General features: G+C 38.9%; 1 protein-coding gene across 1 annotated transcript in view; it reads right to left on the reverse strand.

Annotated features, from left to right (window-relative positions):
- Window positions 1-13,905, reverse strand: part of ARHGEF4 (Rho guanine nucleotide exchange factor 4) — a 185,010-nt gene extending 171,105 nt beyond the window's left edge. Inside the window, exon 1 of the mRNA XM_049802631.1 lies at window positions 13,751-13,905. Within this exon, the coding sequence (XP_049658588.1) occupies window positions 13,751-13,789 (39 nt within the window). The 5' untranslated portion in view covers window positions 13,790-13,905. The remainder of the gene's footprint in view (window positions 1-13,750) is intronic.
- Window positions 13,906-18,210: the final 4,305 nt, after the last annotated feature.

An 18,210-nucleotide genomic window follows, 5' to 3' on the forward strand; every position in this document is an offset into this window, starting at 1 on the left:
GGGTGAGATAGTATCTAAGGTGCCAGATGTACATGACAATAATTCATGCTGATACTGAACATTCAGCATTTTTTTGTATTTTCTATGGTGTCATGGTTAATGCCATGGGTTTTGATGTTTAAATAATTTCTAGACTGTTCATAAATTCAAGATGAGAATGAACCGAGCATAGAAATGAAGCCTATTAACCCCCCACTGCTGAAAATAGTCTCTTTTGAAAATCATAGGTACATTGTCTAAATATGTCAGCAGGAGAAATTGTTCATTCTTAACACACTGGGGGCCAGATTTCATACCAGCATATTCATCTCTTCTGAAAGTGACTCCTGACTACAAATGCTTTATTTACTTCAACCTAGCATTAGCACCTCATGCCCAGATTTGTGTCTTTACTCTTGTTTGAGAAACTGATCTGATTGAAAAAAGAACCCTGTAAAAAGAAGAAGGACATGTTCCAACAGGCTAAGAATTCTTAAAGGTGGGGGAGTTACCTATCTTCCGTCATAAGAAAAGGCAGAATAAGTATTCTCATCCATCTACAAAATGAGGAAAAGCCTCTTTTCCAAATAATCTGACACAGACCTTCTAACCCTGTAAAACCTTCGGTACAAAATATTGGGGATGATCTCTACAGTCCAGTAGTGGAAATAATATTGTCAACATTTCCTGCATGTTTCTTACTTGGGAAGTCAGCTGCATTTACACTAATCTCTGCATTTGCACAGAGATCCCAGCTCACATGGTTCATTGTATGAAGCAGTGGTGTCATTTCCTTTGAAACACCAAACTCCTGGAGTTAAAAACATGTGGAAAGTTTGCTCTTAAAACTGCAGAGATGTGTCAAAATAGAAACAGAAAATAGGAGAGGAACAGGAGGATGACAGTCACATGCACTGTGAAGCAAAAGCAGAATTCATATATCTTCAAGTGATACCTTAAAAGTATCAGTCCAGATCCAGTGCCATAAACCCAGAATAAATACGATTAATTGACATAGACCCATATGCCACTATTTCCAGTGGAGTTCCACAATTGTGGTTTAAGATAAATGAGGGGTTAAATTCTCTCTAGGACAATTGTGTTCTACACTGACATCTAATTCTCCTGGCAAGACATGTAAATATTTAGCATGCTACTTAGGGATTTACAGGTATTGCTCAGGCAACAAGAACGCAGCAAGGAATGAGACAGGCTGGACCACAGCTCATCAAGAAGCAGTTGGGAAGTGAAAGTGCCTTTGTTGTTACTCTGCCCTGGGGTTGGCACAGGCTTGGGTGTAAATTAGCCCTGCTGTCTCACTAGTATTGCAGCTGTTCTTCACAGCATCCTTCCTGCTAGCTCAGAGACACCAAGATGACATACCACTAGAATCGGCCCACTCTCTGTGGCTGGCATAGGGAATAAAGCCCAGGGCTAGAACAGTTCTGGCACTCCTGGCCCTGTAGGGCACAATCCAGCTGTGCACACCTGCAGAAAGGCAACTCAGGCTATTCCTCAGTTGCCCTCTGGTTGACTCAATGCTGCTGCAAAGAAGTGACTAAATCTGACGTATTGAAAAACAGATGCTGAGGATTTGGCAAGAGTCAGATCTTTGTGCTACAGTTACTGGCATGATTCCACACAGATTTCTGACAGTCCGATTCCTTATTGCCTTTCAGGCCAGCTTCCACATTATTGCTTTTCTGCCCAATGCATGGTGCCATGATGCTATACGCTGCATCAGTTAATTTTCAGTTTGCAAATGCACGTTTCCTCCTAAATGTGGGTGGTTTTGGCTTATGCCTCAGTTTTCAAGAGCATGGTCCTCATTCCCAGGGCACCAAAAGCAGTTGGCACAGTTCATGCAAATGGGATGCAGTGCTGAATGGCTACAGAGAGACCTTGTAGAAAATTGTTTTGTCAGTCAAGCCTTGCTTATTGCATGCAAGCTGAGTGAGAGAACCTGCTGTACTAAAGGAAGGATAAAATAAATCTATTCAGGAGATCTTATTAAGACTAGCGTTTTGTCAAAGGGTTTGTGATAGGCAAAATGGAGCTCAATCTATTGACAGCACAACAGAAAGCTTCTGATACCTGATGGCTAGCTGAAAGATGTGCCCAAACCAGCAAGTCTATAATTAAATGTCAGTAGTAAAAAGGATTTCACTTGCAAAAATGCTTTGCACAATAAGAAGGTACAAAAGTCAAGGCAAAAGAAAGCATTTTGCTGAAGTGTAGCTCTTGAGTAGTCACTAGAGTGCTACCACTCTTAGGCAGCTCTACACTTGTTACAGGGAGAATTTTCTGATAGCTTAATATGGGACTGACATGATTAACCTCGACAACTGCCATGTAGTACTTCACTGATTCAAAAAGGTAAGGCACAGATAGAAAGGGAGGTCAAAAACAGAACTTAAGATAGACTACTATTCTTATTTTTTCTGTTTGTTGATACAGAAAGACAAGAAATGCATGGATGTAAAGCTATATTCTCACATTATAGAAAGCCAGCATCTTTGATTTAATCTAAACCCCTTCTGTTCTAAAACCCTCTGTTTTAGCAAACAAAATGAGTTTCAGGTTGGTCAGATATCCAAGTAAATCAAGTGTAAACCGTCAGATTGTCCCTGCCTCGCCCTTACACAAAACCAAATAGGGTCCCATTCAGGCAAGTGTCACCCAAGTGTGTTTGAAACACAGCATATGTTGCCCAAGTAGAGCTGATCATAAAAGTCCTTAAGAATAAAGGAGCTTTGATGCCTGTCTTCCCTTTTCCCATGCATAGAAAATAACAGCATTGTTAGCAACTTCACAGTTGAGAAAAGGTTAAGTATGAAATCAGATATTTGTTTCTTAGTACAGAAAGTAATTTGGCAGGCAAAATCCAGCTTGTTTTGTAAGTTCCAGTGATATCTCTTAATAATATAAGAGGTATGGTATATAATATAAGAATTATGTTAAGAAAAGATAAGAATTATGTTACATTGTGTTATGATACCTCTTATATTATTAGCAATGTAACATCACGCATTTCACCTAAATACCTTTGTTTTAATGCAATTTAGCTGTCCGTAGACCTAGGTTGTTCTTCAGCTAATTTTAAAGTTAGCAGAAGTTAAGGAGTGTGATTTCCTCCTACATCCTTCAAACCATAAGTGGTTGAGAAACTCTCACCTACTAAGGACAAATAAACAAACAAGCAAGTAGACATATGTAAGAACTGGGGAAAAAAAAGCTATCAAAAATTTTTCACCCCTAATGGTCTTCCAAATCTGGCTATAAATCAGAAGAGATCGCCTGTGGCATCTCTTTGACAAGACCCAGTCTTCAAAATCAGATTGAGAGATTATCTACATCACAAAACAAGATGTACCTGAGTCTTACACTCCATAAGAAAAGCTAATCTTTATTAATTAGCTGTCATGGAAACTCTCTGCCTTGGGAAGGCTATGAATGGTACATACACAAAGATCACATACAAATTGCTTTTATTAAACATCAAATGCCTTCATCATGATTTGGCTAAACAAATGGTAAGCAAGGCAAAACTTGGCCTATTTCAGAAGTCTTGCAGAGAAACAAATGTCATGGGGGTTCAAAAAGAAACAAAAATAAAAGAAATTCATTAGAAAAAGTATAAGATATTGCAAATAACAATTATTCCAGTTCTTTCAGGCTTTCTGTTAATGACCTGTGATATTAGCTAATGATGAACAACTGAAAATATCAAACCAGCAATAGCAAGTATGAAATAGCATTCCAAAACCAGGGTGTGAAGGCCCATGCTCTTACCGCCTGCTGGATGATGCATTTAACAGAGAGAGGCCAGGTGTGATGGTAGAAGGCCAAGAATCTGAGCAAGAGTCTTAAATTATTTCTTCACAGAAAATAAAGACTTCTGAGAGTACATTATTCAAGCTGACTTTGGCTTCTTTTCCTCTTTTCAGAACTGTGTAGAGCATACTTTTCCAGGAGTTTAAACCTCACACCCAAGAGAAAAAAAGATACATAAGACTGATCTCCCCCAGCACTGAGACACAACACCTCATCAGCAGAATAAAGCTAAACAAAACAGAGTGACAGCACAGAGACCACAGTATCCAGCTGAACCTGCCGAGCAGGCAGAATGCAATGAGCAGAGCTGAGCTCTCACCAGCAAGATAAAAAAAAGCTGAGGAAGCAGATCGTCTGATTCCACATGGGGCTGGTTTGTCTATTTCCTGTTACATTTTGGGGGCAAGCGAAGGAAGGAGGGGAAGAGGGAGAGGCACGCAAATTTTTAGGCTTCTGGTTGATTCTTCTAACATGGTGATTTCAGCTATGTTATACTGGGATTAAATTCAGAAACAAAAAACCCCAACACAACTGTGGAGTACACTATGACCATAACTGCACACCTCTGCAGTAGCACTCCTCTGTTCTGGTAGTGTAACACCACATCTCTGACTTTCCCACTTACGGATATAATTTGTCCTTTGAAATTCTTTTGTTGAAATGGTGGATTACAGCAACGTAGGATGTACATTACATACACGATGTATATACCTATATTATTTTATATATATTGTTATAGCAGTGCAGAATAGCTAGCTTTGATATGAATTTTTAAAGGGAATTTTACAGGTGATTTCCATTTCCATCCAGGAAGCACATGACATCACCTGTAGGATTATTAAGTGTTTTATTCTGGATCAGAAAACTATTTCATTTTATAGATAAATGAAGGGTAATCAAATAGTTTGAGTCTTCTGAAGATGGTAAAAAATGGAATAAGATAGCTTTTATATGTCCCCTCAAATAAATCACCTAGCTGTTCCAAAATAAAATAAAATAAATAAAATAAAATAAAATAACACCCTACAGCTGACTTGGGAGATGTTAATTTCAAAATTCATACCAATTTTTGTGCAACAGTTGCAGACATGAGCCAAAACAGGAGTTGGCAGCAGGGTGAGAGCACAGGCATGGCAGCAGTGGCTCCATGCAAGCTCACTGTTCGCTTGTTTACCCAGACACTGAGATTTTGCTGTGACATCAATGCCCATGTTGTCCCATGTTACTTCACTGTCAGCAAGCAAGCTAGCTGAGGTGTTACTGTATGATATGCAACTTTTGAATAGACATTCCCTCTGAAGAAATAATTGTCTTCATTGTAATTGGTGACAAATATTTTAAGCCAGCTGTTTCAAAACAGTCTCCTGAAGCTGGAATGAATCCTTTTACCATGGGATGTAATGTTAACATTCAGTTGCCAGGGCATTATGGCACTTGTTTAACTGAAATCTAGAATAAACAAAAATGTATTAGTGTTGATAGGGAGGGTTTACTTGGTTGTGTATGGAGCTGAATGAACTTAACACATTACTTTCATGCTCACTTAAAGGAACTGCAATCATCTACCAGCATGCACTACAGACAAACTTTGTGTGATAAAAAAATGTTATAATTAATAGCAATATGGTATCTGATACCAGCCAAAACCCTGTAGGAACCATGAGTATTCTAGAATAACTTTGTGCCTGATGAAAGAACAGTATGAAAGATATCTGTCTTATCCAGTTGGTCATGATTATTTCAGCCTGCTGGTGATTTTAAGTGCATTCCAGTTCTTTTCACTGCTTGAAAGTTAAGTGCACACTAAATGTCTGTGTTATACCTAACTACCCAGAGCAATCAATCTAGCAGACAAGCTCTGAAACAAATCTACAGAAGGGAGAGTATCAACTGAAGACAGAGAGATCACATTTATTAGACAGTATTATGGTTGACTTTCAGAAGATACAATTTCCCTTACACTTGATTGAAACTACCCCAATCATGAATTGTCTTTCCATAATTTTTTGCAGTTTCTATTAGAGGTCTGTAAGACTTTTAACTCATGGAAGTTAATTCCCAGGAAAAATATATAAAGAATATCCCAAATAGCATTTAATGACATAGATTTGCCATTTAACTGTCAAAGTAAAAACTAGAATATATATAAGCTAAAATTTGAGAGAGCAGACAAGAATTCACCCCTTATGTAAACTGCAGAAGCTTACCTCCATTCATAGGGACACACTGTGAACTGAAAGACTTTTTCCCCTTCCCAGACCTGCAGCATTACCCATTTTTAACCCAAACATAACTTGCTAATTTTTGAATGCTCATCTGATAATGCATCAAATTGTTGTTGTTGTTGTTGCTTTTCAAAGGATGTTTATTAAAACCTTGGTTTCTTTATACAACTGGTTATTTGCTTCTTAAATTATTATACTTGACCTCCTTAATAAGCATAGGGAATACACAGGGTTGATGGTCACCTGCTATAAACAGATTTGTTAAAGGTGTACTTAAAACTGAAAAAGTCACATTGTAAGCTTGATCAGAAAGCTGTCTATTGAAAACGTTAAATCTTAGCTGGTGGAGGGAGCCAGGCTCTGCAAACAAGGCTTATCCGAGGCCCTCCATGACCACAATACTGTTTTTAAAAGGAGAGGGTTTTAGTACTAGAGAAGCAAAGATGCTTATGAGACCCTACTGAAGAGAAAAAGCACTTGTTTTTTTCAGAAAGGTCACATATATGATCAGGTAGCATTTCACTCAAACTTAAATGCTGTCCTCAACTTGCCAGGTGCAGGCACTGAGTGAATGTCTCTGTCAAGCCTACTATGGGAGACTTCCAAGAGTAACAGATTGCTCATTAGCCCCCACCTATCTAGCATCATTGTAGAAAATTGGCTCAGCAGAGGGGGCTTGAGACAGAAAAGTGTTATGATCAGAAGAAGGAGGAGTCATCCATTGCTGAAGCAACCGTTGCCTGAATTTCCACCTTTAATCTTGGCAAGACCTGTCCTCCAAAGAGCACATGAGTATTTCACCTTTATTCTCATGTGTGTGATCGGAAAGATGCTGTTTCAGCTGTGAAGCATTTCAGCTAATTGTTTAAAATGCCTCCATAGGTTCCAGCACCTGTTGGTTGAGGTGCCTGAAACAAGGCTGTCTTATTCAAGGACTGCTTGCATGTTGCAAGGAACTGTTCATTATCTTAATCTTCTCCTTGCATTTTGCGAAAAAAACCACAAAAACATTGTCATTGACAATTAATCTGATGCAAATTCCTCTCTTGTCTCCTGGGATTTTTATTCAGGCAATAAATAAATCTTGTGAGGTCAAAAGTTGAACCTAAGGCTATGTATAGGTCCTGGTAATTTTTAACTTTGTGGTGTGATTTAATCATACAGATTTTCATTCTTCCTTTATAGGTTGTGTACAGGGTGAAATCCTTTTCTTAAGGAACACTGTTTAAGTGCTACTAGATTGCAATCATGTTAATTGAAACTCTGCTTATCTAAGTAATTATATACTTATCTGTATGACCTCAGTAATGCTACTGGAAGTTTCTCAGCAGCAAGCCCTATTCTAGCTGTGCAGAATTCTATCTCTGAAGGCAAAAGAAAATTGTGACTCCCAAGCAGCTTGAATTCTTTGGACCACAGCCAACAATGTCACAACCCTGGTGATATGGGAAACTGTTGACTAGATACCAATGGCCACTTTGCAGGAAATCTTGTTCTCAACATAATATGAGGTTTGATTACACAAAAGCTGACCAAGACATTAGGAATTTTCCCACACATTTACCTGTAAGCAAACCACTCTTCACTCTTGGATGTCACTTTTCACATGTAACTCTCTTAATGGGACAAGTTTTATTTTCTAAAACATAAGATACTATTTTTATTGGGACATCTAGAGCCTACAAACAATTTATATTGCCATATATTGAGATAATCCTAGTGGCCAAGAAGTCAAAGTGATTCCATCAAATGTAATCTCAGTTAGTACCTCCTCTCAAGTAAAGGTCTGAGCAAATGGATATATTTGTTACTTTCTGTCAATGGATGCATTATAATTGTACCCATTGTTACACTTGTATTTTAGTGATCATCCTCTGCAATGTAAGTCATGGATCACTCTGTCCTGCTTTAAAAGTGACAGGAATTACTATATACTGAAATAAGTATTAATCACAAATGTTAATGATTTGGATGGAGAATTTGCTTCTACCCTCCTAGACTGATAATAGCACTCTTGTATTGAAGATGAAGACAACTCTCACAGCAATATTTCAGATGGAGAGCGTGTGTGTATGTGATGTATATGTGTGTCTGTGTGCATCACCCCTTGTAATTTACACACATATAGGCAGGTTAATCAGGAATTACCTGGCTGCCATTAATTCCAGTTTCCATTACTGTCAAAGACTCATTAACGCTTCAGGGACTCTGTCTTTTAATTGTTCAGATACTTTGCTTACTAAGCAGTTCTACCTTTCCCTTTAGATCTCCTTAAGCCTCTTCCAGGCAAAATGCATTCCCTCCTTAAAAACAGTGAGAGTTCATTTGACACTTTGTTTCCTTACTAGCATGTCTTCACTGACACAATAGCTATGAATGATCCAAACCTCACTCCATTTTTCAGTTAATAGTGTTTTCAGGCTAATTTTTTAATCTTCTGATATGTGAACTAGCTCTTAGTTCAGTCTCACCAATTATTTGCTTTTGATACAGAGATGGATAGCTCCTGTACTCTCATCTGGTATCATGTTCTTTCCCATATTGCAGCATTTTTTTCTCCATGAAGACTGCCAATTGTCATGCACTATGCAGCATTTTTGGTTTAAGAAGGTACAAGATAACTGTCTGGTGTAAGAAATTTCCAATCCTGATGATTTGCCATACACTCTGCAGCTTAACTCAGTATCAGGAAACAACTTAATATTTTTCAGATGGAAGCCATTGCAGAAATAAAATAGATGTATTTCCATTCTTCCTTAGTATCAAAACTATTATTAGAAAATTTGACTCTGGCCATCGTACTCTCTGCCTCTGTGGAAAATGCACTTCAGTCAAAGCATTTTACTTTCTGTGGACAAAATTAAGAGTTCATGGTTACCTCAGTTGAAAAGTATTTGTCTACAGGTACCTCAGTTCCTCTGAAAGCAAGACCTTCACAGAGGTGTTTTATATGTGAATTTATGCTTCTAAGATAGCTGTGTTTTTAAAGTCATTTAAAAACTCAAGTAAATTTTTTTTATATTTTTGCAAGAATAAATATTCACACCACTGACTACAGTACCAATTCTACATGTATATATAACCCAGGGGTTCTTACAACCACATGTGTAATCATACAAACTTGTTGTTTTGCATATTAAGTGAGACATTAGCAGACCTCTTTAAGTTTTTAATGAAGAGGTGTGTATTCTGGTATTACTTGCAGAGTTGTTACTCAGGTAGTATGAGTTGCTATAGACATTACTATAAGATCTAAGCTGACATTGTAGGATTGTCATTTTAGCTCCAGCTCAATATTGGCTTGGTTTAATTTATGCTACAAGAAGTTCATTAGCTAAACACTGACAGTCTTCTTCAGCCAGTTTTGCAAGAAAGCAGTTCCCACCCAACACTGAAATGTTCTGTTTGGCTGTTCTTTATCCTTTTTATTGCTATTTAGAAAGCTGCAGCACCAGTGCACAGAAATCCCACTGTACAGGATGACCTTGATATTTAGAAGATTGAAAGCCAAGATTCCACACACTCACAGGGTGCCAAAGATCAATACACTGTTAAAATGCCTGCATCTTATCTGCTTGCCTGACAGTTGAGCATGCTTAAAGATCACATTAGTATACCACATCATCTATATTAGAGGACAAACAACTGATAAACACATTTTTAAAACAGCTGCATGTTACAGTCATTCCTTAGTTTTAGGCAAAACCTGCAATATCCACAGTCATTATTCAGCTAAATATGGTACATTCAAGACACAGTCCCATGCAACGGCAATCTTATAGCTGCATACAACAGGACCAATGCTTCTGCAGGTAACAAGGTACGTTTTCAGTGAGAAAACATTCTGACTATCCAAGCAAATGTCCACTCAGCAGGGTCCCTGCCTCTAGGTAGTCAGCATAGGTTCACCTAAAATCAGAACTTTGTTTAGAAATCTCTGTTACAGTTTCACTAGAAGGGGAAAAGGAGCTGACCCTCAGAGCAGAGTAACTGGCCATTATTTTAGTGCTCATTTGACAGGTATCTGAGAGGTGCCAAGACTGAGACTAACAATGATTAGCCCAGCTAAAAGACTGATGGTCATCGAAAAGGAACAAACCCACCAAGTTTAGCGGGGAACCTAATCTTTCAGGATAGGTGAATACCTAGTGAAACAGATGCAAGACCTAAAAGTACTACAAATGTGGTGTTTGATTTCTTAAATTAGAACAAAAATCCTTCAGAGAAACACGTATATTGTGAACAAACTATTCAGACTGATTCATGTAAATGCAAGCTTGGCATATTGTTCAAAGACAGAACTAGCAAAGTCAAGTTCAGATCCAAAGTCTAAGCTGGTTGGGCTGCAAAAACTAATCAAGCAGATGACACAGATTTCTGAGCAGAATTAAACAAAAGTTGTGGCCAACGAGAGAGAGAAATGTATGACACTTTGAACACTGAATCTGATACAAATTTAGGATGTTCTACAGCTGTGCAATACTGTTTCCTATGACAGCAGCTGCAGGGCTCCCAAAAGCTCTGCCTGCAACTGGCAACTGCAGCAATCACCGCTCAGACGTATACTGGCCTTTTAAAGTGGCCAGGAATTTTTTAGCTGGTATTAGTGGCCTGGAGCTTTGGTTCAGAGAGAACAATAGGCATACTATTTTAGAGGCATTAAAGGTATTAGTGGCAAATCTGCATCATGCCTTGTTTACCACTGTACCAGTGGTATTAGACAGGAATTGAAAATGACTGCAACAGGCTGCTTGTTTTGAAATGCTCCACGCTATAAGTGAAAACATGATCCTTATTGTGGCCATCATTATAAAAGACAGCAGTATTAATCAGTATTTTCTGGTTTTGAAATTAAAGAAAACAATAATATAGTTCCATAAACTTTACTGTTGCACTTCTCAAAAACTGATGATGGCTCCTCTGAGCCATTTATATGATTTTTCATTTAATAAGGAGTTACACTTTGATTTCTGCACATTTTCTGTGAAAACCAAATATTTTCACACCAAGTGAACAGACATGTAGAATATTTTAATTAGAGAATTATTTAAATTAGTAAGAAAAAACAGCAGCTAAAACCAACACAGTTGTGCATCTGTAACAATCTCAGTATCTCTTTCCATTTCTCTTGGCCAACTCCAAGATAAACATATTAAGCCTTTAAATGGATTCTTATGGGAGATAAAAATCTTGACTGGCCAAGATATAACAGGATATCTCTGCTGACACATCCTCACAAGATCCGATGTGCATGCAGTTTTGTGTTTACTCTGAACATGCAGTGAAAGGAACCGTGATACCGTCACACAGTTACACATCATAAACTCATGGTTCTGTGCTACAAAAGCCTTGCAGCCAGACACAAAGGAGGATAGGTGGGGGGTCCCGAGCTCTTCCCTACCAACTCTGCCCCATGGTCCTGCACCCAGCAGGACCTAGCTTCCTCCTAGATATCCAGAGACAGATTTATGCTATTCCACTTCCGCCTGCTCTTCCCATCAGCAGCAGCATTGATGCAACTTCCAGAGGAGGACAAGAGGCACCACAGTAACTCTCCCATAGTGTTAGCAGCATTTATCCCAAAGCCAAGGGCAGGTTTATTAGCTGTTTGGCCCAGGCTACTTTTTCTTTCCAGTCAGGTGAGGGTGATACTTTTAAAGTTCCCAACTGTGGTTATGGGGATCTTAGGAGCTAAAATCCTATTGAGAAACATGGCTAAGATCTCAGACTGCATTTCAAGCTACTTGGGTCATTCTAGCATGACCCAAATCACAAGAATATCAGAGTAAGCATGGTGCATAGGACCTGTAAAATACAGCCTTAGATATACTGTGTTTTGGCCAGCTTTCAGTTAAGAGCTTTCTATTTCAAGAAAACTTCACAGAAAACAATGAAGAAACTAATTAAAATAGTCTAAATTTTACCTCCATTTCGGACAAAGTTTGACCAACCTAGCTGACTGTTAGATTTAAGTCAATGAATGCAAAATGAAACTCATAGACATAAACTGACACTTGCCCGTGCCTCAAACTGAAACCAACAGAGATGGCACAAAGCTGTTACAAACTAAAATGATCATCATCAGAAAAAGTCCAGTAATCACCATAATATGGTTGACAGCTACGAGTTTTAGTCAGTCCTGTTTTTCTCAAATACTAGTGTCTTTATGCTATTGTAGATGTCTGATCCTTATGTAAGAAAAATACTCTTTTAAGTACTGAGAAGTATGTACTCTCACACCTTAAATTAAGGTATTTACATATGCTTTAGCAGCATGTTTTATGCTAAAATTTTTCAAAGTCAAGGCTTGTCATGGATAAAACAGAAATGCAAGTATGATGCATCAAGAGCCATATCCCAGTAACGGAGAAAAACCTTCCTATTGTATTTTTTCTGTCCCTTGCTTTTACCTCCCAAAGAATGCAGTGTTTAGGGTAACAAAGTAACTCAGAAAAAGCTAAGTAGATATTTTAAACCCAAATGCAGGCAATTTTTAAGACCAGCTCCACACAATCTCCCTAAGGAAGGTTGCCAAAAATGAGGCCCACCTTCTAAGTAGAAGTGCTACTGGTTTTCTATGAATCATCGGGTGGTTGCAGGTGCTAATTGTAGCTACTTGTTTTAGGACCAAAATTAAACCTTTTCTTTCGAACAGCAGTTGGTTTCCACAGAGCAACTCTGAGTTGAGATTTACTGCTGACTTGACACTACGGCTGCAATCTTGCAGCATACTTTACCAAGAAGTAGTTTGGCATGCAAATGTGTAAGTGACAACATAATGGGAAACTGGAATTCAGCTGATTACAGTTATTCTATTCCTTAAGTATTCTTCTTCTAAGTTAGCATAATTCTCTATTGAGTTTCAAATTCTGACATTTTAGATCACGGAATAATCCAATATTCACTAATCCGATTAAACTTTCATTTCCTTTGACCTACACTTCTCCAAATCGTCTATACATTTCACAGTGCACGCTTCTAATGAAACCTGCAGCACACACTCCCAGTTGCAACACTACTGTGCCATAATTCTGAGCAAGGTGAAAGCCACAGCTGGGACTCAGATCTTACACAGCTATTTCAGTCCAATAGCAGGAAGTAGCAGGACCTCAGTCATAAAACTGTAGATTCACAGAAAATGAAACTGTCCCCAGGGAGTTACATACCCATCACTGAAGATTAGATTTTTGCTCTGGCTGTTTTAATAATATGAAACGTAAACTTATACTTATTGGCAACATTTTGTAGTTTATTTTGTATCTAAAATGTTTTCAATGATGATAGTGTTCAATTGCTCAATTTAGCATGTTTAAAATAGAACAAACACTTCAGGAAAACATAATAAAAATGAGTTATAATCTGATTTTGTCTTGTAAAATGCATCTTTCACTGCTAACAACTCCCTGGTTGAAGGATGTGGCTTACACCATAAATTTCATGTTTTTTCATTGTATAAGGATCTCTCAATGTAAATCCACAACAAGTGTTTCCCTTTTATTGTAGCAGAAAATAACCACTTTCTACAAATCAAATGTTAACATAGCAAAGCAAACTGCAAACCTGGTAAGTGTACTTACTGGCTGGGCATCAGTTCTCAAGAAAACTACTTTCTACATTCCTGTACAAAGACTTCAAATCTAAGTTTCTTTCTTGTCAAAACAAAACTAAACCAAGCAAACTCTCACACTCAGGAAAAGTTTGAAATTGCTTACCTTGAAGAAGCTCCGAAGAAAATACATTATGCTTAGCATTTTGGGAGGTTTAAAATGAAGAATTGTTCAATCTTTAGAACATCCAAGGCCTGGGTGAATTCCTACACTCCTGCTGTGTCTTTAGTTACATGTCTTCTTGTTGCTATTTTGGACGGTCTTAGTACAAGGGAAGCATATGAGCCATGCCAGAAGCTTATGCTAAGGAGTTGCATAACAATTAGGGCTTATCTGTGCTGCGCTGTACAGTACAGCAGTGCAAACAGGTTTGTTCACAGTTTACTAGCCCCAGAACACTTCTACTAGGCATGCCCAGAATGATGCCATTGTATTTGCTAAAGAAACTAAAGCTATTTGTGTGTGCTTCTAAAAGAACTGGAACTACAAAGGACAGCACATGTTGCCTTACCTCCCCCCCCTCAGCTTTTGCTTTTGCCTACTGCAAGTTCAATCAGTGAGTATTACTGCAGCGTTTAAAAGGAAAGGCTCCCACACTATGAGCTTTCTAGTTACTATTTTTAAATGTAAGGAAAAATTGTAGAACAGAGTAAATGCAATTTCAGTTTCTTCTTTTTACTCACTTAACATTTAAGTCCCTTAAAGATTATCTGTGTTTCAGCAGCACAGAGATGCAACTTATGCCACGTAGTATAGAATCTATCAACATTTAGTGGCCAGGACTGAGAGTTACAGGTAGTCTGCTCACAACGCACTGAGAATTAAAGACAACAACTACAGAGTGCAAGCAAGTTCTCAGAGAGGGATCAGTCTACATTACAGCAACTGTAAGGCACAGCCTGATACTGCATGCTTTCATTTATTTTTTAATCGAGCTATGGTTTATATTCGAACTATTCAAACCACCCACTATTAAAATCTTTACACCAGGAAGAGGTATTTTAGGGAGGTGCTCCAGAGTAGCTTCTGATGCTCCATGCTGCTGGCCACAGGGAAGAAAAACACAGATGTGCAGTGCACCCAGCACAGCAAGGTGGAGGAGGGACACAATCCCCCACTATGGCTGATGCCCCAGCACTCACCCAAGACTAACACCAGCTCTAACATGAAACATACTATTTCATTTGCTCTGTGAAATAGATGATCTGTGTGCCATCAACCCCCCCAGTAACCACTTCCCTGACTTGCCTTGGATTTGCAATACTGCAAACCCCTTTATACCTTCCAGCAGCCATTCTTCTTCTTAGTCTATTTCAAATAGAAATATTATTGTTTTGGTAGTATATGTAGATAAGATGTTTATGCTTAAATTAAATATTTTAGAGCAGGAAGACATATTTTACAACATACACAATTTTTCTGCCATTGGGGGAACTGTGTAAGTTTACACAGTCATAAGAAAGGGCACACCTAACTTGTTAGAAACCAGGCCAATAATTTCTAAATTGCAACATAATTTCTAAATTGCAACATTTGCAACATTGCAAATGCAATAGTCTGTGGTATGACCTGCCAAATGACAATAGTATTTCAATGAAGTTTGGTCCTGCCATCTCTTATGATTTCATGGATAGAAGAGTGTTTTCCCTTAAATCTTAGTTCTAAAAGACATACATATGTCAATATTATATACATACAACAATCTTTTAAAGTAAACTTCTGGCCCACAATTTGGGCAGAAATCTGCAGATAAAAATTCTAAAAAGTCTCAAAACAATTAAAAATCCAATGTTAGTTTAAAAAAAATCAACTTGGAGGGAAATGGGCCTGGCTCATGAATTTTCAAGGCTTTTATTTGTTAATTCTTAAGTTTACATTATTTTGAAGGATTATTTTTCATTACTTATTCTGAAAATACTGTCATTCTTTTAAACCCTACTTATTCAAGAAATTGCAGGCAGACACATTTCCTGCATGCCTCTCCTGGTATTGACTCAATGGGCTATGCTCACAAGGTTCAGCTGAAGCATTCTTTGCCCAAGCCCTGACGTCAGACTCTTTGAGCAGAAGGAAATGCCCACTAAGACAAGTCCAGCTCTGCAGTGCCTTGGCATTTATTTTTCACAGATTAAAAGGAAAATAAAGCTTTATTCACATATGAATTAAGGGGGTTTTTAATAAGCATCAACCTATGCATGTGAAAAGCCAGATTTTTGCTGCCTGATTTTTATCTACAAGTATTTCTAACTTCTACAGAACTGCCCGTGTTGCAAACAACATGCCAGAAGCAGGTCACTGACACTGGCTGGGGGGTTGCCCAAGAACCTGACTCCCCTTTCAGTTGCTTATCTTTTCTGAAATTAAGGTTGAAGCTCAACGGCCTATCACTCACCCTATACTTCCACGCTTCACTTGTTTGTGGGCTAGAAATAAGGATGTTCCTTTGCTGTAAATCAGCTGAGATCTTTCCCTCAGACTGGTACATTTCTTGGACTGGTTGACTTCACCACATAGCATGTGCAAGCTGCACAGTATTCCCTTAATCCTGCAATTCCTTAAAGACAACACTATTATTACTGGAACTCTGCTGTTCAAAACTTCAGAAAAAATTGCAAGAAACTTTCTAGAAATCAGGCCTTTCTGAGTATGCATCTTAACATATCTTTATAGAGCTACATAATTCCTTTTCCATTATTGAAAAATACAGGTCGTATCAGGTCCCTGTGCCCAGGAGCTGGCAGCAGGGTTGTGGGGTCTCTGTGTGGAGATGCTGAGGCTGCCCCGGTTGCATCCAGTTCCAACCATGCCAGGGCACAGGGCAGGGGAGAGTACAGCTGGGACAGTCAGAGGAGCTGGCAGTGCCCCTGTGACAGTGCTTAAGAAAGGGCCAAATGCTGTCCAGCAGCGAGGGGTGAGAGACAAGGTGTGAGAATCAGCCCTGCAGGCAGCAGGCTCACACACAGCAGGAGGTGCTGCCAGCACCTGGGCAGAGACTCCCCTGTGGAGCCTGGGGAGCCCATGCTGGAGCAGGTTTGTCCTGAAGGAACCACAGTCCATGGGAAGGACCCACACTGGAACAGGGAGGAGGAGTATGGGGAGGAAGAAATGGCAGAGAGGGATTGTCACGGGCTGACTGCAACCCCTCATTCCCAATCCCCTTTCACCAGTCAGGGGAGAGGTGGAGTCGGGAATGAAGGAGTGAACTTCAACCTTAGGGGGAAAAGAGGAGAGGTGGGGGGAAGGCGTTTCAGCTTCTGTCTTTGTTTCTCACCATCTAACTCTATTTTAATTGGCAATAGATTAAATTAATTTTCCTGAAGTTGAGTCTGTTTTGCCCATGATGGTAATTGGTAAGTGTCTTTATCTCAACCCATGAGCTTTTTCATCTTATTTTCTCCCCCTGCCTGTTGAGGAGGGGGAGTTAGAGAGCAGCTGGGTGGGTGTCTGGCAGGCGGCCAATGTCAACCCACCACACATGCACTACGACTACAAACAGACCTAACAGCATTAAAGAGAATCTGCAACCTGAATTAATTTGTGTTATGACATGTGCAAACATCTAAAACATCTCCCTTCTCACTTTATCCTACTTCTAATGAAGAAGTCCCTAACAGTAACTTTGATTTGTAGATCTGTAAAAAGCTTTCTGATGCTCAAAATTTTGCATTTTCTAAAACATCAGCCTACTGCATTTTTTCATAGCTAACTTTTCACTGTTTTTACCCCTCCCCTTAAAAGCAAACAATGGGTTCCCAGGAGTTCACTACTCCCAAGTCCATTTTCAGTGTTAAGGAGTTTATCACTTAACATAAACTTCACTTGCAAAACTGCGGTGACCATTTTTTCAGTGTATGATTCTGAGGTTTCATTTGGTCAATGAGGATTTATTCTCTTTGGTACAGGTATAGAGCTGTTAATCCTCATGTGCCCAAGGCCAGCCACTGTTGACATTTTTCTTACTGATACGCTACCTAAATCTACATGCCTTTTCTGCTTTTTAAAGAACAGCAGCTGAAAACTGTCACTGACTCATAGAACAAAATATCAATTTTGCATTTTGCTACCACAGTCAAAAATTACTGTTTAAACTGACACTGCCTTCAGCAGATCAGGCACTATCGGGTGCCCGAACCAAAAACATCTGACAAAAAGTTAGGTACCAAAACCTTGCAGAGCACTGAGACTAGTATTGTCTAAAGGCAGACAAGTGGCACTGAAACTCCACTACTGTACTAGTGGAAGGCTTTTCTTCCCATGATTTCAACTATTTGACTACTTCATGTACCATTCACTTGGGTTAGCTTAACATAGTTGGGTATTATGTAGATTGTATCATGTTGGCTTCCAAACCAACTAAATGTTAGAAAATATGTTGATTTCATTCCAGTTTTATGGCTGCAAAGGTCAAACTTGAGAAGTCTTGTGCATAGTGCAGAGCTTAAACTGAAGATGGTGACTGGACATGCCTTCTCACCTCTTCTGAGAGCATCATGTGCTTCTGTAAGATTCCTCCAAGGATCAACAATTTTGCCCTATGTTGTATTCCCCTGAGAGTACAAAGTCTA

The sequence above is a fragment of the Accipiter gentilis genome, chromosome 6 (assembly GCF_929443795.1).
Source record: "Accipiter gentilis chromosome 6, bAccGen1.1, whole genome shotgun sequence".
Classification (NCBI taxonomy): Eukaryota; Metazoa; Chordata; class Aves; order Accipitriformes; family Accipitridae; genus Astur; species Astur gentilis.